Source organism: Carettochelys insculpta, chromosome 1 (assembly GCF_033958435.1).
Source record: "Carettochelys insculpta isolate YL-2023 chromosome 1, ASM3395843v1, whole genome shotgun sequence".
NCBI classification, from domain to species: domain Eukaryota; kingdom Metazoa; phylum Chordata; order Testudines; family Carettochelyidae; genus Carettochelys; species Carettochelys insculpta.
This window is the reverse complement of record NC_134137.1, coordinates 107,933,874-107,951,030: the sequence shown is the minus strand read 5'-3', so window position 1 is coordinate 107,951,030 and position 17,157 is coordinate 107,933,874. Positions and strand designations below refer to the sequence as shown.

The 17,157-nt window shown below is 47.7% G+C and overlaps 1 protein-coding gene across 1 annotated transcript in view; it reads right to left on the bottom strand.

The window, feature by feature from the left end:
• The window catches only part of UBAC2 (UBA domain containing 2), a 180,489-nt gene that overhangs the window by 12,259 nt on the left and 151,073 nt on the right, over positions 1-17,157 (bottom strand). Inside the window, exon 8 of the mRNA XM_074989575.1 lies at positions 10,432-10,554. Within this exon, the coding sequence (XP_074845676.1) occupies positions 10,432-10,554 (123 nt within the window). The remainder of the gene's footprint in view (positions 1-10,431; positions 10,555-17,157) is intronic.

Below are 17,157 nucleotides of genomic sequence, written 5' to 3'. Positions count from 1 at the left end.
TCATTTAGAGGCACTTGGAGGAGGGGAAAGTGATCAGAAATAGTCAGAATGGATTCATGAAGGGCAAGTCATGCCTGACCAATCTGTTCAGTTTCTATGATCAGATAACTGGCTCTGTGGATAGGGGAATATCAGTGGATGTGATTTACCTTGACTTTAGCAAAGCTTTTGATACAGTCTCCCACAATATTCTTGTCAGCAAGTTAAAGGAATGTGGATTGGATAAATGGACGGTAAGATGGATAGAAACCTGGCTAGAAGGTTAGGCCCAGCGGGTAGTGATCAACGGCTCAATGTCGGGATGGCGGTTGGTTTCTAATGGAGTGCCCCAAGGTTCGGTTCTGGGTCCTGTTCTGTTCAACATATTTATCAATGACCTGGATGAGGGGTTGGATTGCACCCTCAGCACGTTTGTGGATGACATTAAGCTAGGGGGAGAGATAGATAGGCTGGAGGGTAGGGACAAGGTCCAGACTGACTTAGACTAATTGGAAGACTGGGCTGCAAGAAATCCGATGAGATTCAATAAGGACAAGTGCAGAGTCCTGCACTTGGGCTGGAAGAATCCCAAGCATTGTTACAGGCTGGGGTCCGACTGGCTCGGTAGTAGTTCTGCAGAAAAGGACCTGGGAGTTGTAGTTGACAAGAAGCTGGACATGAGTCAACACTGTGCCGTTGTAGCCAAGAAAGCTAATGGCATATTAGGTTGCATCAAGAGGAACATTGCCAGTAGATCCAGAGAAGTGATTATTCCTCTTTATTTGGCTTTGGAGAGGCTGCATCTGGAGTACTGTGTCCAGTTCTGGGCCCCCAATTATAGGAAGGATGTGGATACACTGGAGAGGGTCCAGCAGAGGGAGACCAAAATAATCAGGGGACTGGAGCATATGATTTATGAAGAAAGGTTGAGGGAATTGGGACTGTTTAGTCTGCAGAAGAGAAGACTGAGCGGGGACTTGATAACAGCCTTCAACTTACTGAGGGAAGGTTGCAAAGAGGCTGGAGAGAGGCTGTTCACAGTGGTCACAGATGGCAGAACATGGAACGATGGTCTCAAGTTGCGGTTGGAAAGGTCCAGGTTGAACATTAGGGAAAACTTTTTCACTAGGAGGATGGTGAAGCACTGGAATGGTCTACCCAGGGAAGTAGTGGAGTCTCCATCCCTGGAGGTGTTTAAGTCTCGCCTTGACAAAGCCCTGGCTGGGCTGGGCTGGGCTGATCTGATGGGTTTGGTCCTGCTCAGAGCAGGGGGCTGGACTGAATGGCTTTTTTAGGTCTCTTCCAGCTCTATTTTTCTATGATTCTATGAAAACCCCCTGCCTCGACCTCGGGCCCTTTGGGGCTTGCAGGGCAACTGCCTGGGGCTGCTATGCCCCTGTAAACTGTTCCCCCCCAACCCCTGTTAGCTATTCCCCACTGCCTATATATAGTTCCCTCAAGAGGCAGACAGTTATAATGTTCTAGTAAACTGTTTATTGTTCTTGTTAACCCCATGTCCCTTGTGCATGTATGGGGATGGAGGTTGTGGTGGGATGTGTGTGTGCAGGGTGGTGGTGGTGGTGTGTGTGTGAGTGCGCGCGCATGGTGGGGGGGATCACAGTGGCCCACACTCAAAGGCCTAGTGCAGGGCCTCCCATACCCACACCCTGTCCCGTTGGGCCTGGCGGCACAGGACAGGAGGGGGCTGCTCTTACCTGTGCGCTGCCTCGGTGGCCCACCCCTGCACAAACGGCTTGTGTTTAGCCTCCATGAGGTTGTGCAGGGTGCAGCAGGCCCCAGCCACTGCCGGAATGCTGTGGCGGCCCACCTGCAGCCTCGTGCGGAGGCATCTGAAGCACCCTTTCAAGTGGTCGAAAGCTTGTTCAACCGCATTGTAGGCCCAGTTGAGCCACTCATTAAAAATGTCCTCGCTAGGCTGCATGTGTCCCGCATATAGCCTCATCAGCCAGTCCTGCAGGGGGTAGGCTGCATCTGCCATGATGCAGGGCGGCATCGTCATGTCTCCGACAGGGAGCTCTCTCCAGGTGATGAAGGTCCCTTTGGCGATGCGGCAGCTCAGCCCCGAGTTCCAGAACACCTTGGCCTCATGGGCGCAGTTGGACCAGCCCACGCAGATGTCCTGGAAGCAACTGTTGACATCGATAAGCGTCTGCAGGACCACAGAGTGGTAGCCCTTTTGATTCATACAGGCCCCGCCACTGTGCTCTGTGCCCGGATGGTGATGTGTGTGCTGTCCAGTGCCCCAAACCAGTTCACGAAGCTCAAGTCCTCGAAGCCCCAGATGGCGTAGTCGAGGTCCCCAGTGTGGATCAGCTGCCACAGGAGGGCACCGTTGATGGCCTGGATGACCTGCAGGGCTTTTGCGGGGGACACACTTATTTGTGGGGGGTAGGGTGCAGTGTGCCTGTCCGTCCCCATCTCTTGCAGGGCAGGCCTCCCTGGGGCACTCACCTCTGCCCCCTGCATGCCCACCTACCCCCTCCGGGATCCGCTTCCCTCCCCACGGTTCCTGATGGTGGCCCTTGCTGGGGTGCCACCTGCCCCCTGCATGTGGGCTAGGTGTGACCTGGGCATGGCTTGCCTCGTTGAGGACGGCCCCAATAGTGGCCCCACCCAACCTGAACTGGTGGCTGATGGAACGGTGACTGTCCAGGGTGGCCAGTTTCCAGAGGGCTATGGCCACCCTTTTCTGGAGCGAGAGCACCAGCCTCATGAAGGTGTTGCGGTGCTGGAGGGCTGGAGTGAGCCAGTGGCAGAGCTCCAGGAATGTCCTCTTGGTCATCCTGAAGTTCTGTAGCCACTGGTCGTCATCCCAGTCCTCCAGCACCAGCCGGTCCCACCAGTCACTGCTTGTGTGGAAGCCGCACAGGTGGCGGGTGACCTGTGGGACCAGGTGGGGGCATAACACCCTGAGGGCAGCCTCCAGGAGGGTGGCTAGCAGGGTGGCCACCTAGAGTTGCTGGTGTACAGTGGCCAGGACCGCAGCCAGTATGCGGACTGTGGCCTCGATGCTGGCGGGAGCTGCTCAGAGTCCATGCGGGGTCTGCTTGCTCTCCTTCTGCTTGCCTAGGGATGGGTAGCTGGCCCTCAGCATACGCAGGCCGAGGCTCGGGATGGGCTCATGCACCATGCGACCTCGCCTGCAGCACTTCCTGCACCTGTACTTTCGAAAGAGTGCCCTGGGCCGTGTGGGTGCTCTCTTTCGGAAGTGCGGTGGGGGCCATTTGGACCTTCCTTCCCTGTTTGCCTGTATGGATGTTTGCTTTCGGAAGGCCGTGTTTCAATGTTTAGTTTTGAAATCTGTCCTTTTGAAATGGGAGCTGTAGTGTAGATGAAGCCGTAAGCAACTGATCAGTAATTTCTGAAATTAGTTAAGAAATGATCTTGCTCCCAAAAATGAAACTGCTAAGCAAAACAAATAAATTGGGCCAAACATCTAAAAGTGTTTAAGTGCATAACTCCCAATGGAAGGTGCCTAAATACCTTTAAAAATGTAACCTAGCCTATCTTGGTCCAGTAGGCAGGCAGAGAACATAGCAATTCCTGTCTAATGTCAGAGAACCAGTTCTGCATTTATTGAGTTTGATATTGTATACGTATAGCCATTCAGAGCTGGCATTACATTTTTATTTCTGTGCTATATATATATATATATACACACATATACATGTGGCTTGCTGAGTACACGTGATGGAGTGTGGAAACTTTTAAATGATGAGCTCAGTGAAAGACCATTAAAGCTTCCACAACAACAGCTCCACACATATTCATCAGCTTATTCACTATGAATCATGACAACTATTTGTCATTCTCCGTTTGTTTACCGTATTTGAATAGTTAAACAAGCTGTTTTTTAAAAACAAAAGTTGTACAGTACACAAAGTCAAAAACTCTAATATAAATTTGCAGCTCTAATCCCATAAATAGAATTGCATTAGTTCAAACTGTTTTCATGTTGTGACTGTCATTTAGTATGCTAGTTCTGTGTTTCTCAACCAGAGGTACGTGTATCGTAGGGGGTACACTGAGGTCTTCCAGAAGGTACATCAATTCATTTAGATATTAGCCTAGTTTTACAACAGGCAACATAAAAACATTAAAATTAGTACAATCTAAAAGATCATTCAGACAATGATTTGCTTCTACTGCTACATGTGCTTTATGCTGAAATGTATGTATACAATTTCGAGTCCAATTCATTTATTTGATAATAAGATGGCAGAAAGTCAGAAAATTGTCAGTGGTAATCTTCTGTGATATTTGTGCATGTTTTTTTAAATAGTAGTTTTTAAGTGAGGTGTAACTTGGTGGTATGCAAAACAAATCTGAGAACTGGAAAGGGTACAGTAATTTAGAAACGTTGAATGGCACTTGTTTCAAGACCTCAGATTACCTTAGGACCATGTTTCTCTACTTGGTGGTATGTGTACCCTTAGGGGGTATATAACAGAAGCCTAGGGGGTCCCTTTTTTTTTTTTAAAGGGGTACTTTATAAAAAAAGGTTGAGAAAGAGAAGTTACTCACCTGTGTAGTAATGATGGTTCTTCGAGATGTGTCCCCGTGGGTGCTCCACAGTAGGTGTCGGGTTTGCCCCAGCGCTGCAGATCAGAAAATTTTTAGCAGTCTCCGTCGGGTCGCGCATGCACCGATGCGCGCTGGTCCCTCGCGCGCCTTCGGTCACATGCGCGATCCAGTCCCCGTCAGTTACTTGACCAACCTCCCCAGATGCTTCTGAAAAACACAAAAACAGAGCTCCGAAGCGGGAAGGACGGGCGGGTAGTGGAGCACCCACGGGGACACATCTCGAAGAACCTCGTTGCTACACAGGTGAGTAACTTCTCTTTCTTCTTCGAGTGGTCCCCGTGGGTGCTCCACAGTAGGTGACTACCCAGCAGTGACCCCAATTCGGGAGGGTGGGTGTCCACTTATGTGCAGCTTGTCCTTGATAGGACTGCTGTCGATAGGCGTGTATCCTCATTGAACACCCAGTGCATGGCATAATGCTCGGCAAAGGTGTCGTAAGATGACCAAGTTGCCGCTCTGCAGATATCTTTTAACGCGATGCCTTTGAAGAAGGCCGTCGACGTTGCCATCGCTCTGGTGGAGTGAGCCCTGGGCGAAACTAGCAGAGGGGTCTTACTCAGCTCATAACACAGTCTTATGCAGGATACGATGTGATTTGAAATTCTTTGTGAGGATAGGCCTTCCCCTTTCAACCTGGATGCGAGAGACACCAGGAGTTTGTCCGTTTTCCGGAAGGGCTTAGTTCTGTCTATGTAAAAGGCCAACACCCTCCTTACATCTAGCAGGTGCAGCAGCGCCTCTTTGCTAGAGTTGTGAGGCTTAGGATAAAATGAGGGTAATACTATTGGTTCATTAATGTGGAACTCTGAGGAAACCTTTGGAAGGAAAGCCGGGTGTAATCGTAAGATCACCGCTTCTTTTGACAATACTGTGCAGGGTGGCGTTGCCATTATTGCTGCAAGTTCGCTCACTCTGCGGGCTGACGTGATGGCGAGAAAGAAGGTTGTTTTCAGGGTAAGTAGCCGGAGGGGTACTGTGGCCAATGGTTCAAAGGGTGGTCCCGACAGCGTGTGGAGGACCAAGTCCAAACTCCATAGCGGCGACAGTGGTTTCCGAGGGGGGTACAGGTTTACCAGCCGCTTTAGGAACCGTGTGACCATAGGATGGGCGAATATGGTTGGCCCTTCCTCTTTATGTTGAAACGCTGATATAGCTGCAAGATGGACCTTTAGAGAGGATAGGGAGAGTCCATCTTGCTTTAGCTCCAGCAGGTATTCTAGAATTGCAGTTATAGGGACGTCCTGAGGAGCCAACTGCTTGGAAGAGCACCAGGAGATGAATCGTTTACACTTCTGCGCATAAGTCCTTCTAGTGGAAGTCCTTCGACTGGACTCCAAGACGTGTTTCACTCCCTCCGAACATGTGCTCTCTAAGGCGCTGAGCCATGGATTAGCCACGCCTGTAGGCGGAGTCTTTGAGGATGTGGGTGCACTATGGACCCCTGAGCCTGCATGAGAAGGTCCGGCACTACCGATAGGGGGAGTGGCGGGCGGCACGACATGCGCAGAAGCAGAAGAAACCATTGCTGTCAGTCCCAGGTTGGGACTATCAGTATTATGAGTGCTCTCTCTCTTTCGGCTTTCTCTAGAACCTTGTGAATGAGTGATGTGGGAGGAAACGCATAGAGTAGAGGGCCCTTCCATGGCACCGTGAATGTGGCCCCCAAGGATCCCTGTCCTATGCCCGCTCTGGAGCAGTACTGAGGGCATTGTTTGTTGTTGTAAGTGGCAAACAGATCGATTTGGGGAACCCCTCATTTGTGAAAAACTCGTCGGAGCAGATCGGCACGGATCTGCCACTCGTGCGTGAGTGCTAAGCACCTACTTAGCTGGTCCGCCTTCACACTGTGGACACCGAGTAAGTATGAGGCTTTCAGCGTTACATTGTTGACAATGCACCAGTTCCACAACCGGACTGCCTCCGCGCATAACGCACGGGATCTGGCCCCTCCTTGCTGGTTGATATAAAACATGGTGGTGGTGTTGTCGGTATTTATCCTGACTACTTTGCCGTGTAGGTATTTCCGAAAGCGTCTGCATGCGTTGAACGCAGCTCTGAGTTCTAGTACGTTCATGTGCAATGTCTTTTCCGCGGGGGACCATAGCGCCTGAGTTACTTTGTTGCCAATGTGTGCTCCCCATCCTATGTGGGATGTGTCTGTCATAAGAAAAATCGTGATTTGTGGTTGGTGGAAGGGCACCCCTACTAGTAAGTTCTTGGGATCTGCCCACCATGCCAGTGACCTGCGCACCTCCACTGTGGGCGATACTGCCCTGTGGATGGTATGGACTATTGGTTTGTAAACGCTCGCTAGCCAATGCTGCAGGCCCCGCATATGCAGCCTTGCATTCTGTACCACGAACATGGTGGTCGCCATGTGCCCCAACAGTTGTAGACATGTTAGGATTGGCACTGTATGTCATAACTTGTACCAGGGATTTGATGGTGTGGAAATGGGCCTCGGGCAGGTATACTCTTGATGTAGTAGAGTCTATGCGTGCCCCTATGAACTCTATATTCTGCGTAGGCTCAGTCTTTGATTTCGAGAGGTTGATAACTAGGCCCAACGAGGCAAATGTGTTTGTAGAGACATGTATCATGCGTAGGACCTCTGCCTTTGAGGCCCCTTTCAGTAGGCAGTCATCCAGGTATGGAAAAATGAACACACCCTGTCTGTGTAGGTAAGCTGATACTACCGTCAGTGTTTTGGTGAACACTCTGGGTGCTGAAGAGAGACCGAACGGAAGAACTCTGTATTGGAAGTGCTCCCTGCCTACTGTGAAGTGGAGGAAACGTCTGTCTGCCGGGTGAATAGTTATATGAAAATACGCGCCTGCAAGTCGAGGGCTGCAAACCAGTCTCCATCGTCCAATGCCGTAAGTATGGAGGCAATTGTAATCATCCTGAAACGCTGTTTGCACAGATGCCGGTTGAGGGCCTGTAGGTCCAGGATTGGCCTCCAGCCTCCTGTCTTCTTCTCTGTTAGGAAGTACCATGAGTAGAACCCTTTCCCTTAGAATTGTTCCGGGACTCTCTCCACTGCCCCTATGAACATGAGATGGTCTACCTCCTGTTTTAACCTTGCCTCGTGGGAGGGGTCCTTGAAGAAGGGCTGGCTGGGCAGTTTCGGAGGAGGTAGTGATTGGAAGGGGATCGTGTATCCCGTGGCTATAATTTCCAGTACCCATTTGTCTGTGGTGATGTTTTGCCATTGAGAGTAGAACGGTTTGAGCCGATGATGGAACATGTGCTGGGATTGGCATTGAGGGATGGTGTTGATATTGCAGTCCTTGACATACCCGTCAAACTTGCTGTCTCAGGGCTTGCCCCGAGGGTGCGCGACCCTGCTGGGGGCCCTATACTGGTGCTGCTGGTGGTGGCGTCCCTGGTCATAGCTCCGTTGGTATTGTGTACGCTGAGGTTGATAAGTGTAGCGCCTTTGCTGGGGGTAAAACTTCTTCCTCCTGTATGGAGGGGTATATATGCCCAGGGTCCTAAGTGTGGTTCTCGAGTCCTTGCTGGAGTGTAGGACTGAGTCAGTTGAATCTGCGAATAACTTCTATTTATCAAATGGAAGGTCTACGATTTTTGTTTGCAGATCTCTGGGAATGCTGGATGTCTGGAGCCATGATTCTCTACACATTACCACTGCTGTGGCTGTGGAGCATGCTGCTGTGTCTGCCACGTCCAGGGCAATCTGGACTCCTGTTCGCGAGGCAGCGTAGCCCTCTTGGACAATCGCTTTCAGCACTGGTTTCTTATCCTCTGGAAGGAAATCCATGAGGGAAGCCAGTCTGGAATAATTGTCAAAGTTGTGGTTTGACAGGTGTGCTGCATCATTTGCCATTCTGAGTAGTAAGGTAGAGGAGGAATAAACCTTCCTACCAAACTTGTCTAATTTCCTCACGTCTTTTTCTGACCCTCCTGATTTATATTGGGGTGTCTTGGATCTCTGCTGTGATGATTTGACTACCAGGGAATTTGGTTGGGGGTGGCTAAATAGGAATTCCATGCCCTTGGCTGGAACAAAGTATTTCTTATCTGCCCTCTTATTTGTGGGAGGGGTAGTGGCTGGAGTCTGCCATATGTTGGTGGCTGATTCCATAATTGCTTCATCTAGTGGGATGGTGATCTTAGATGAAGCCGGGGGTCTTATATTTTTCAGGAGTTTATGATGTTTCTCCTGCACCTCCGCTATGTGATTGTGCTGTGTTTGTGCTACTCTCTTGAATAGTTCTTGGAATTGCCTAAGGTCGTCCGGGGGGGGTGGGGGGCGGAATACCCCTGGGGACAATCTGGGGAGGACGAAGAAACATGTACGCATGGGGTCTAGACAAGTGTGACCTCCGTGACGACGCTAAGGGCGGTGGAGATGCTCTGTGACAGTATTCATACGGGTCCCTACTGGAGATTGGTGAAGGTTGTCTGAGCCAGGAGGATGGTGGTTGAAGGAACGGGGATGGAGATCTGAAGCAGGCCATGGGAGTTGCTGCCCGATGTATTTCTGGGGGGGGAGCTAGGCGATAACGGCAACGCGGTGGCCTCCGGGGATAGGCTGTGGTGCCGAGTTTTAGCTTTTACTTTTCCCCGTCCCTGTGAAGCAGGCGCCGCCCCCTCCCATGCTGGGGACCTCGGCGCCGTTGTGCATGCTGCGCTCGGTGCTCCTGTGCACGGCGCCGCGCAGGCAGCTTCCTCCAGCACCGTTGGGTCCCATGCCGGGTACCCCTGCTTCGGTGCCGTGGGAGTCAGTGCCTCCGATTCCGGCACCTGAGGCATCCCCGGTGCCGACTGCTTAATAGTCGGAGGCCCCGGCGCAGCTGTGTGCGCTACAGCTATCCTGCTTTGAGCAGTCCGCGGGTTAGAATCCTGTGCTCCGCTTGTCCTGCTCGCAAGTGTTACCGGCAAGGATCGAGCTGGAGAGAGCTTTCTTTTCTTTTGTACAGAGGAGGTTAGGGAAGCTGCCTTCCTCTTGTGCGACCCTGAGGGCCCCTCTTTATGGGGCTTCTCCGATGGTTCAGGTTGGAGGGCCTTATCAAATAAAATCATTTTCAGCCTCATTTCCCTGTCCTTTCTGGCTCTGGCCGTGAGCTTGGAGCAGTGAGGACACTTTTGTGGAACGTGGGTCTCCTCAAGGCAATGAATGCACTCGCTATACCCGTCTGGAGGCAGGCATGGCCTCGCGGCATGACGCATATTTCTTAAACCCCGGTGAGGACATCTCAGCCCGGGCGTTTAAGTCTTTGAATGTTAATAGGGCACTTAACAGCTAATCAGTCCTGGAAAAAAAAGAAAAACGTTCGCGGCTTTTAGGATAGCAGACCGCTTATGGCAGCCGCCTCTGTTCTTCTCTCTCCTCTCTTTTTTTTTTTTTTTTTTTTTTAACTATATCTACATTTAACGGAACAACTTTAACAATGCTAACTAAAACTATCAAACTAATAACTATAAAGAAGATTAACAAAATTAAAATATAGTTTTTATCTTTCTCAGGCATTGGAGCCGGAGTGGAATCCGTCTGCAGCCGTTGGCAGTTGAGAAGGAACTGGTGGGGACTGGATCGCGCATGTGACCGAAGGTGCGCGAAGGACTGGTGTGCATCAGCACATGTGTGACCCAACAGAGATTGCTAAAAATTTTCCAATCTGCGGTGCCGGGGCAAGCCCAACACCTACTGTGGAGCACCCACGGGGACCACTCGAAGAAGAAATACTGTTCTAGTTTGCAGCTTCCACCATATTAACTGTTTAGAAGGTTACCACAGTTACAATATTACAAATTATGAAAAATGGTACATGTATCCAACCCATCCTCCATTTTTAAATTGTTTTAAAACACAAAAGTACTTACCTGATCCTCAGAAACTTCAGCGGGTGGAGGTGCTTCTTGCTCAAACTGGCGATTATCTTGATAATTTGCATTTAGTCTTCGACGTAAGGGAGGAAAGAGTCGATTCCAGTTAATCACCCTGCCCTGAAATCACATATTATTTATCCTTTAACATAAAAAGAATATACAATTTTGTATGAATTGTATTATGAGTAAAATGTTTGTTTCATATAATAACTGCCATAATATCATCTTTAATAATTACAGCACTCAAAGGGTATATTTCCTTGCTTTACCAATTAATCAAAACACATCTGCTACTTTAAAGAAACATATACTAAAAATAAGAGATATTTCCCATATTTATTTCCTGTTAAATAAATGTTTCCTCATGTTCGTGTTCCACAGATGCTGAAGCAGCTGCTGACCAATACCCTGGGGAAAACCAACTCTGGGGCCGCCGCTACACTAAGATAAAATCGATTTTATTAAAATCAATTTCTTAACGCTGAGTCTTATCCATTCGATTTTGAGCATCTCCGTCTTCCCAGATAATCAACTTACTACTCCACACAAAAATCGAGTGCTGCTGCAGTGTATTGTGGGAACATATCCCACAGTTCTCTGAGCCCCGTTGCAATCTGGCCCCACAAGTAGATGTGGGTATATGATGCCAACTTCCCACATTTGATTCCCCTCTTTCCCCTGCCATGTTAAGTATGTCTAAGTAGACACGGTTGTTACACTGAAACTCGAATGCATCATCAGTAATGGGCGGGGGCAGTTAAAAGATGGTACTGAGTTGAATCTGGATTTAGACCACCTGAAAAAGAAAACCCTTATGTCGAAGTAGACATGACTGTTACACTGAAACTCGAATGACTCATCAGGCTAAAAGACCCCAGACTACAGCCAGGTTTGCACCTGGAAAAGAAGACACTTAGGACATGAATATTCCCTGCTACAAGCCTTACTTCAACAACTGTGGCAATTGCACAGCTAATACCTTGCCTTTACTGAGACATGTATGGCTCGGGGTGGCTACAAGACCCCCGGCTACAGCCTGCCCCTCAAAATCATGACCGCCGAGGGAGACGTACCCCTGGAAGCTAAAAGAATCCCAGCTGCAGCCAACCCCTCAAAATCATGACCACTGAGGGACATGTCCCCCGAGTGGTTAAAAGGGCCCCAGCTACAGCCAGCCTCTGAAAATCTTGACTGCCGAGGGAGATGTCCCCCAGGTGGTTAAAAGAGCCCCCCAGCTACAGCCAGCCCCTCAAAATCATAACTGCCGAGGAAGATGTTGCCCGGTGGCTAAAAGAGCCCTGGCTACAGCCAGCCCCTGAAAATTGTGACCCTCACCGTGCACAATCTGCCTGGCACCTTGAGCAGCAAGTTCTTTTATTGGTTCGGGGTCTAGCCAGGTGATGTGGCTGGGTGCAGGAATGTTTCAGACTGTGTGGTGCCTCTGGGGGGGAGGGAAGGGAGGGGACATGGGGGTCAGGACAACATGTAAATCGCTGAGAAGAAGTTTCTTGTACTACCAGACAAGCACAATCCCCCCTCCACAGCTTAGCTGACACATGGTACAGGGGGCCAGCGGCTAGCACCAGGCAGCGCAGAAAAAAAAGGCAGCTACTAGGGGTCTACACAGAAGCACAGACCCCACAGCTGCGCTCCTCTCAAAGAAAAAGAGAGATTTTTCAGCCTCTCATGACCCTACAGCCACAGGCTTGCAGGTGCCGCATTTTAACAGTCATGTTGCCGAATTCCTATGCGATTGAGAGCAGTGGAGATGTAAGAGGCCAGAGCAGAGAACTGTGGTGCATTGTGAGGCACGTACAGGACATCTGTGGAGACTAATGAATTCGATTTAAAGATGTGCCACATCCTCATTACCCTTCATTCGGATTCTTAAATTCGAATCGAACACTACACCCGTCGGGGTTACTTGGATTTTAGGATTTTCATATCATGTTGATTTTAGTGGTCCATAAATCAAGTGAATGGAATTTACAGTGAGGACAGGCACAGGGAAAAATCAGGCTAATGAACTTAAAATCTATTTTATCTCATAGTGTAGATGCAGCCTGAGTTCTGGTCTCTTGTTCCCTAAGTAAACAGAGGTTTGACTGCTTTTTAGGCAAGAGAAATAAAACCTGACCTGACTGCAAGGTCAAGCCCTTAACATCAAGCTATGGGCACTTTATATTACTTAGGAGCAGCTCTGCTCACTGATTAAAAGCAAAGCAACCAGTCCAACACCTTACAGACTAATGATGTTATTTATTAGGTAATGAACTTTTGTGGGAAAGACCCACTTCTTCTCAGTTCTGCTCCAGAATTAAGGTGCTACAAGACTGCTTGCTTTGTTGTGCAAAGATACGGACTAACATGGCTACCACTCTGTGATTAAAAATAGTCAATGATAACTCTGAATTCTAGTTCTTCCTGCGCAGAAAGAGCGGGGCTGAAACCACATATCACTAAGGCCCTACCAAACCCATGGTCCAGTTTGGTCAAATTTCACTGTTACACAATTTAAAAAAAATGCAAATTTCATGCTTTCAGATATTTAAATCTGAAAATTCAGTGCGCTGTAATTGTAGGGACCTGACCCAAAAAGGAGTTTCTGCCAGGGGAGAGAGCGGGATTTGCAAGGTTATAGTCAGGGAGGGATTGTGGAACTGCTACTCTTACTTCTGCACTGCTGTTGGCAGAGGCACTGCATTCAGAGCTGGACACCCGAAGAGCAGCAGCTGATGGCCAGGAAACCAGCTCTGAAAGCAGAACCACAGCCAGCAGCAATACAGAAGTAAGGATGGCATAGTATGATATTGCTGCACCTATATCTAAGCTTCTGCCTGAAGAGGTGGACTCTCAGCAGCCACTCTTAGCAGTTGGCTGTCTAGCTCATAAGGCGGCAGCACAGAAATCAACATGAGATGGCATAATATTGTTACCCTTACTTCTGTGCTGCTGGCAAGACACTACCTTCAACAGCTCCTGGTCTTTGGCTGTCCAGTTCTGAAGTAGCAAGGCAGTCAATACTGTGACCCCCCTAAAATAACTTTGCAACTCTCTTTTGGGTCAGGATCCCCAATCTGAGAAGTCCTGCTCTCTCTCTCATGAAAACTGTTTAGTACTGTTTAGGGAAAAAGTTCACAAAAGATCAGATTTGGGGGGTGTGGGGAGAGGAGACCACCAGATTTCATGGGCCATGATGTGTTTTTCATGGTTGTAAATATGGTAGGGCCCTAATCACCACAGATGTGAAAGCTAAACATGCAGGAGATTAAAGAGGCAGCAATGAGAGGATTTCTTAGGGCACCAACTAAATCACAGAGGTAAACTCACGACAAAGACTACTGAGGAAGTAAGTGTTTTCTACAGCCATCACTGTACTATCTAAGTGACCATATCAACCCAACACAGTTGAAATCATTTTGAAAACATCTTCCTCCTTATCTGCATTTATGCTATTCAGTATCATGTTTCACATTTTGGCATTGTTCCAAATGAAAAACTTTTTATAGAGTGTGTTACAAAAACCAACATTTAACTTTAGAATATAAATGTAACAAAACCATGAAAAGAATTATAAGGTGCTTACTTTTTATAGTATAACCCTTTCATAAAGTAATTTCAAGTGTTATTTACATAATTATGCAGCGATAACACGGATCTATCACAAAATTTTTTAAGGAATTATGGATAATATTAGAAGCGATGCCCCTGGAAAAAGCCCATCCGTTCCTTTAAAATCTCTCTGTTTTATGTGTTGTTTCCTGATGCTTCTGGGTCTGTAAGGCAGCTTGTCCCTTCTCCCCATGTCTCTTCTCTCTTACTATTGTGAAAAGGATGTCCTTTCCTTTCAGCATGCATGGGATCTTGTGCTTCCTTCCTGCAGCTGCTCTATTTTGGGCCTAGAACTGTCGTCTTTCTCCAAAGATCTACCTCTTTAAAAGGTCATTTATTTCTCATCTCTCTTTTCTCTTTAAGCTTGTTTGGGCTGGTGCAATTAACTTAAAAGCTAACCAGAATGTTGCATTAATGCCATTTTGTATTTATTTCCTTTAAAAGATCCATAGGATAAAGAAACTGATGTTTTTAACTGAATGTATTCCAAGAAAATCTGATGTTTTGATTAAGGCTGTCTGTGTTACAACACTTTTGTATGCACTGAAAATCATAAGGCATCAGACAATCAAATCAAAGTGCTAATTTATAAATGTACTGGTCATTGTGATGATTGAAATAAGTGTAGCTGCCTTTCAAGGTGTACTTATAAAATCATTAGTGAGTTGTTTAATCTGTTTTGTCTATGAAATATTTACCAATGCATGGTATTTGTCAAGTGACACTGTACAGGGACACTTTCTCTCAGAAATGAACCCTGTTTTTGGCACCCAAAACACAAACAAATGTGTTTTCAATCTTAAAAAAAAAAAAAGATGTTTCCATACTAACTATTCAGACCACCACTTTTGTAACAGACATCTTACAAAACTACTGATGCAGATAACATAGACAGAACAGAATCAGGCCACAGTGACATGTTTCCTAGAAATACCAACAGCAGATCAGCTAGAGTAGATAAGTAATTTTTTTCAGCTTTACATTTAAATGATTTTTCACAGCTTTAAATGATCTAGGTGACATTATCCAGTATTTGTTGTTTTTCAATTATAAGGAACATCATAAATGCAGCAAATTTTCAGGCAAAATTGGAAGGTGTTTAAGTATAAAAATCTGAGAATTTAACTAAACTTTGGCCCCAGAGCAGGTAGAATGGTAAAAACATCATGATGTCAGATAATCACACATATTCCAGTTTTTAAAAATAGATGGAAAGGGGGAAAAAGACTGTTGCAAAGTTTTATCTCACAGGACATCATTTTCAGTCCTTCCTCCCTCATTCAACACACAGTTTTATGGCAAAATACACTGCAGCTTAACATTGATCAACCCTAATATAATTAACTTGCTAAAGTCGAGGTACACTTTAAATGAACACGTGTGCTCTATGGTGGACCAACCTGAATGGAGCTTCTAAACTCCTACAGGATCAGCCACTGTTTATTACCATACAATTTCTATACAAAAGGAGCATCTTTCATGGTAGATCTGCACTTGTTCTCTCTGAAACTCTCATTAAAAGAGACATCTGGTTTGAGCTGTCAGGTGACATTCCAGCAGCTCATGTAAACTGGCTATTCATTATTAAGTGAACTCAATGCAAGAGAGAAGATAAGAGGTTATACTGTACGTGTCCCGCCTTTCACACTCAGAATCAATTCCAACAACTTTTTGGATCTTCCATGCATCTTGGACATGGTGACCTCAAGACTCTCCAAAGGAAAATGCATGAAATCTCTCCTCTCCCTTCCCCATTCATGGGTCTCAAAAATAGCTGCGGCTTGTGTTTTCTACATGGGAGATGGTACTACCAGCTTATGCCTCTTTTCTAGACACAGGTGCTCTACTATGTCAGTAGATAGGAGTCAATAGAGAATTCCTGGAACACAGGGATTTAAAATTCCATTTGAAGAGTTAACCAGCTAAACATTAAGTTTAACCATTTAACTGATGAAACAGGGGAGCGGGGGATTGTGGCCAGAGAGGCTGCTCCAGCCCATCTGCACTGGCGTGGCTCCCTCCCACCTAGCTGCAGACCAGGACTTCTCCAGCATGACTGGAGCTCCCACTGTCCACAGTGATCCCAGGGTCACCACAGAAGGGGCTGCTCCGACTGGGCTGGCGCCCTCCTTCCCACAGTGCCGTGGACGAAGGCTGCTCTGCCCTGGCTGGAGTTCCCCTACCTGCAGTGCTCTGGAGCCAGCTGTGCACAAGGCTGCACAAGTTGCGCTGAAGTACCCCCACTTGCAACTGGCCCCAAGGGGTTGGAGCAGCCCCCTGCCTGTGGTGGGCTGCCCCTGCCCCTATTGGTTACCCAGTTAATCTTTAGCATCCCTACTGGAAAGCAGGAAACTTTCCCTTTGACCTTCTATGGGTGCCCACTCTTACTCCATGAGTTGTGGGATGGCTTTTTTCCAATCTGGGTCTCAAGGCACCAGGATGGGCAGGAAGTCTCCATCAGCTTTCACACCTTGGTCACTACAAGGGGATCCTCTGAAGAGCGGAGCTGTAGAATGTCTGGGCCTCATGCCAGGAGCCACCTCCTTTCTCCTGTTGTTGACCTAGATTAATTAGAATCTGTTTTAAAGGGCAGTCTGGCTTCTGAGGCCAGAGCTGCTCATTCACCGTAGAATTTTTTGCAAGTTGCTGACAGTGCCCCCCGCCCCCTACCAGAGCCTCGTAGCTGGGAGAGGCTTTTCTAGGTCAGCAAAGGAAAGAAAATCCTCATCTGCTTTGAAAAATACACTTGCTCTCCTCATGGCACTCAGCCTCCTCATAGGTTTGAGGAGGGAGCTCTTTAGCTGCATAGACAGATTCAGCAAAGGCCTAATAGTGCCACAAGTAAGCGGAGAGCTACTGAACCCAACCTCATGTCCAGGGCACTCTTCCTCACTGGGAATGAAAGCTCCTCCCTTCTCCCCAGTGTGATTAGAATAGGAGCAGGTTTGGGGGCCTTGCAGTGGGTATCAGGCTACTTTCCTTCCAAGGACTAGGTAGGATTTTTTTTTTTCTCACGGCCAGATTGACATAGGCAGTGCATGTTTGTTGTTTTCTTCCTTTCTCTCAGCACCTCAGGGATCAGCTGGTGTATTAGGTTGGGAAATTTAT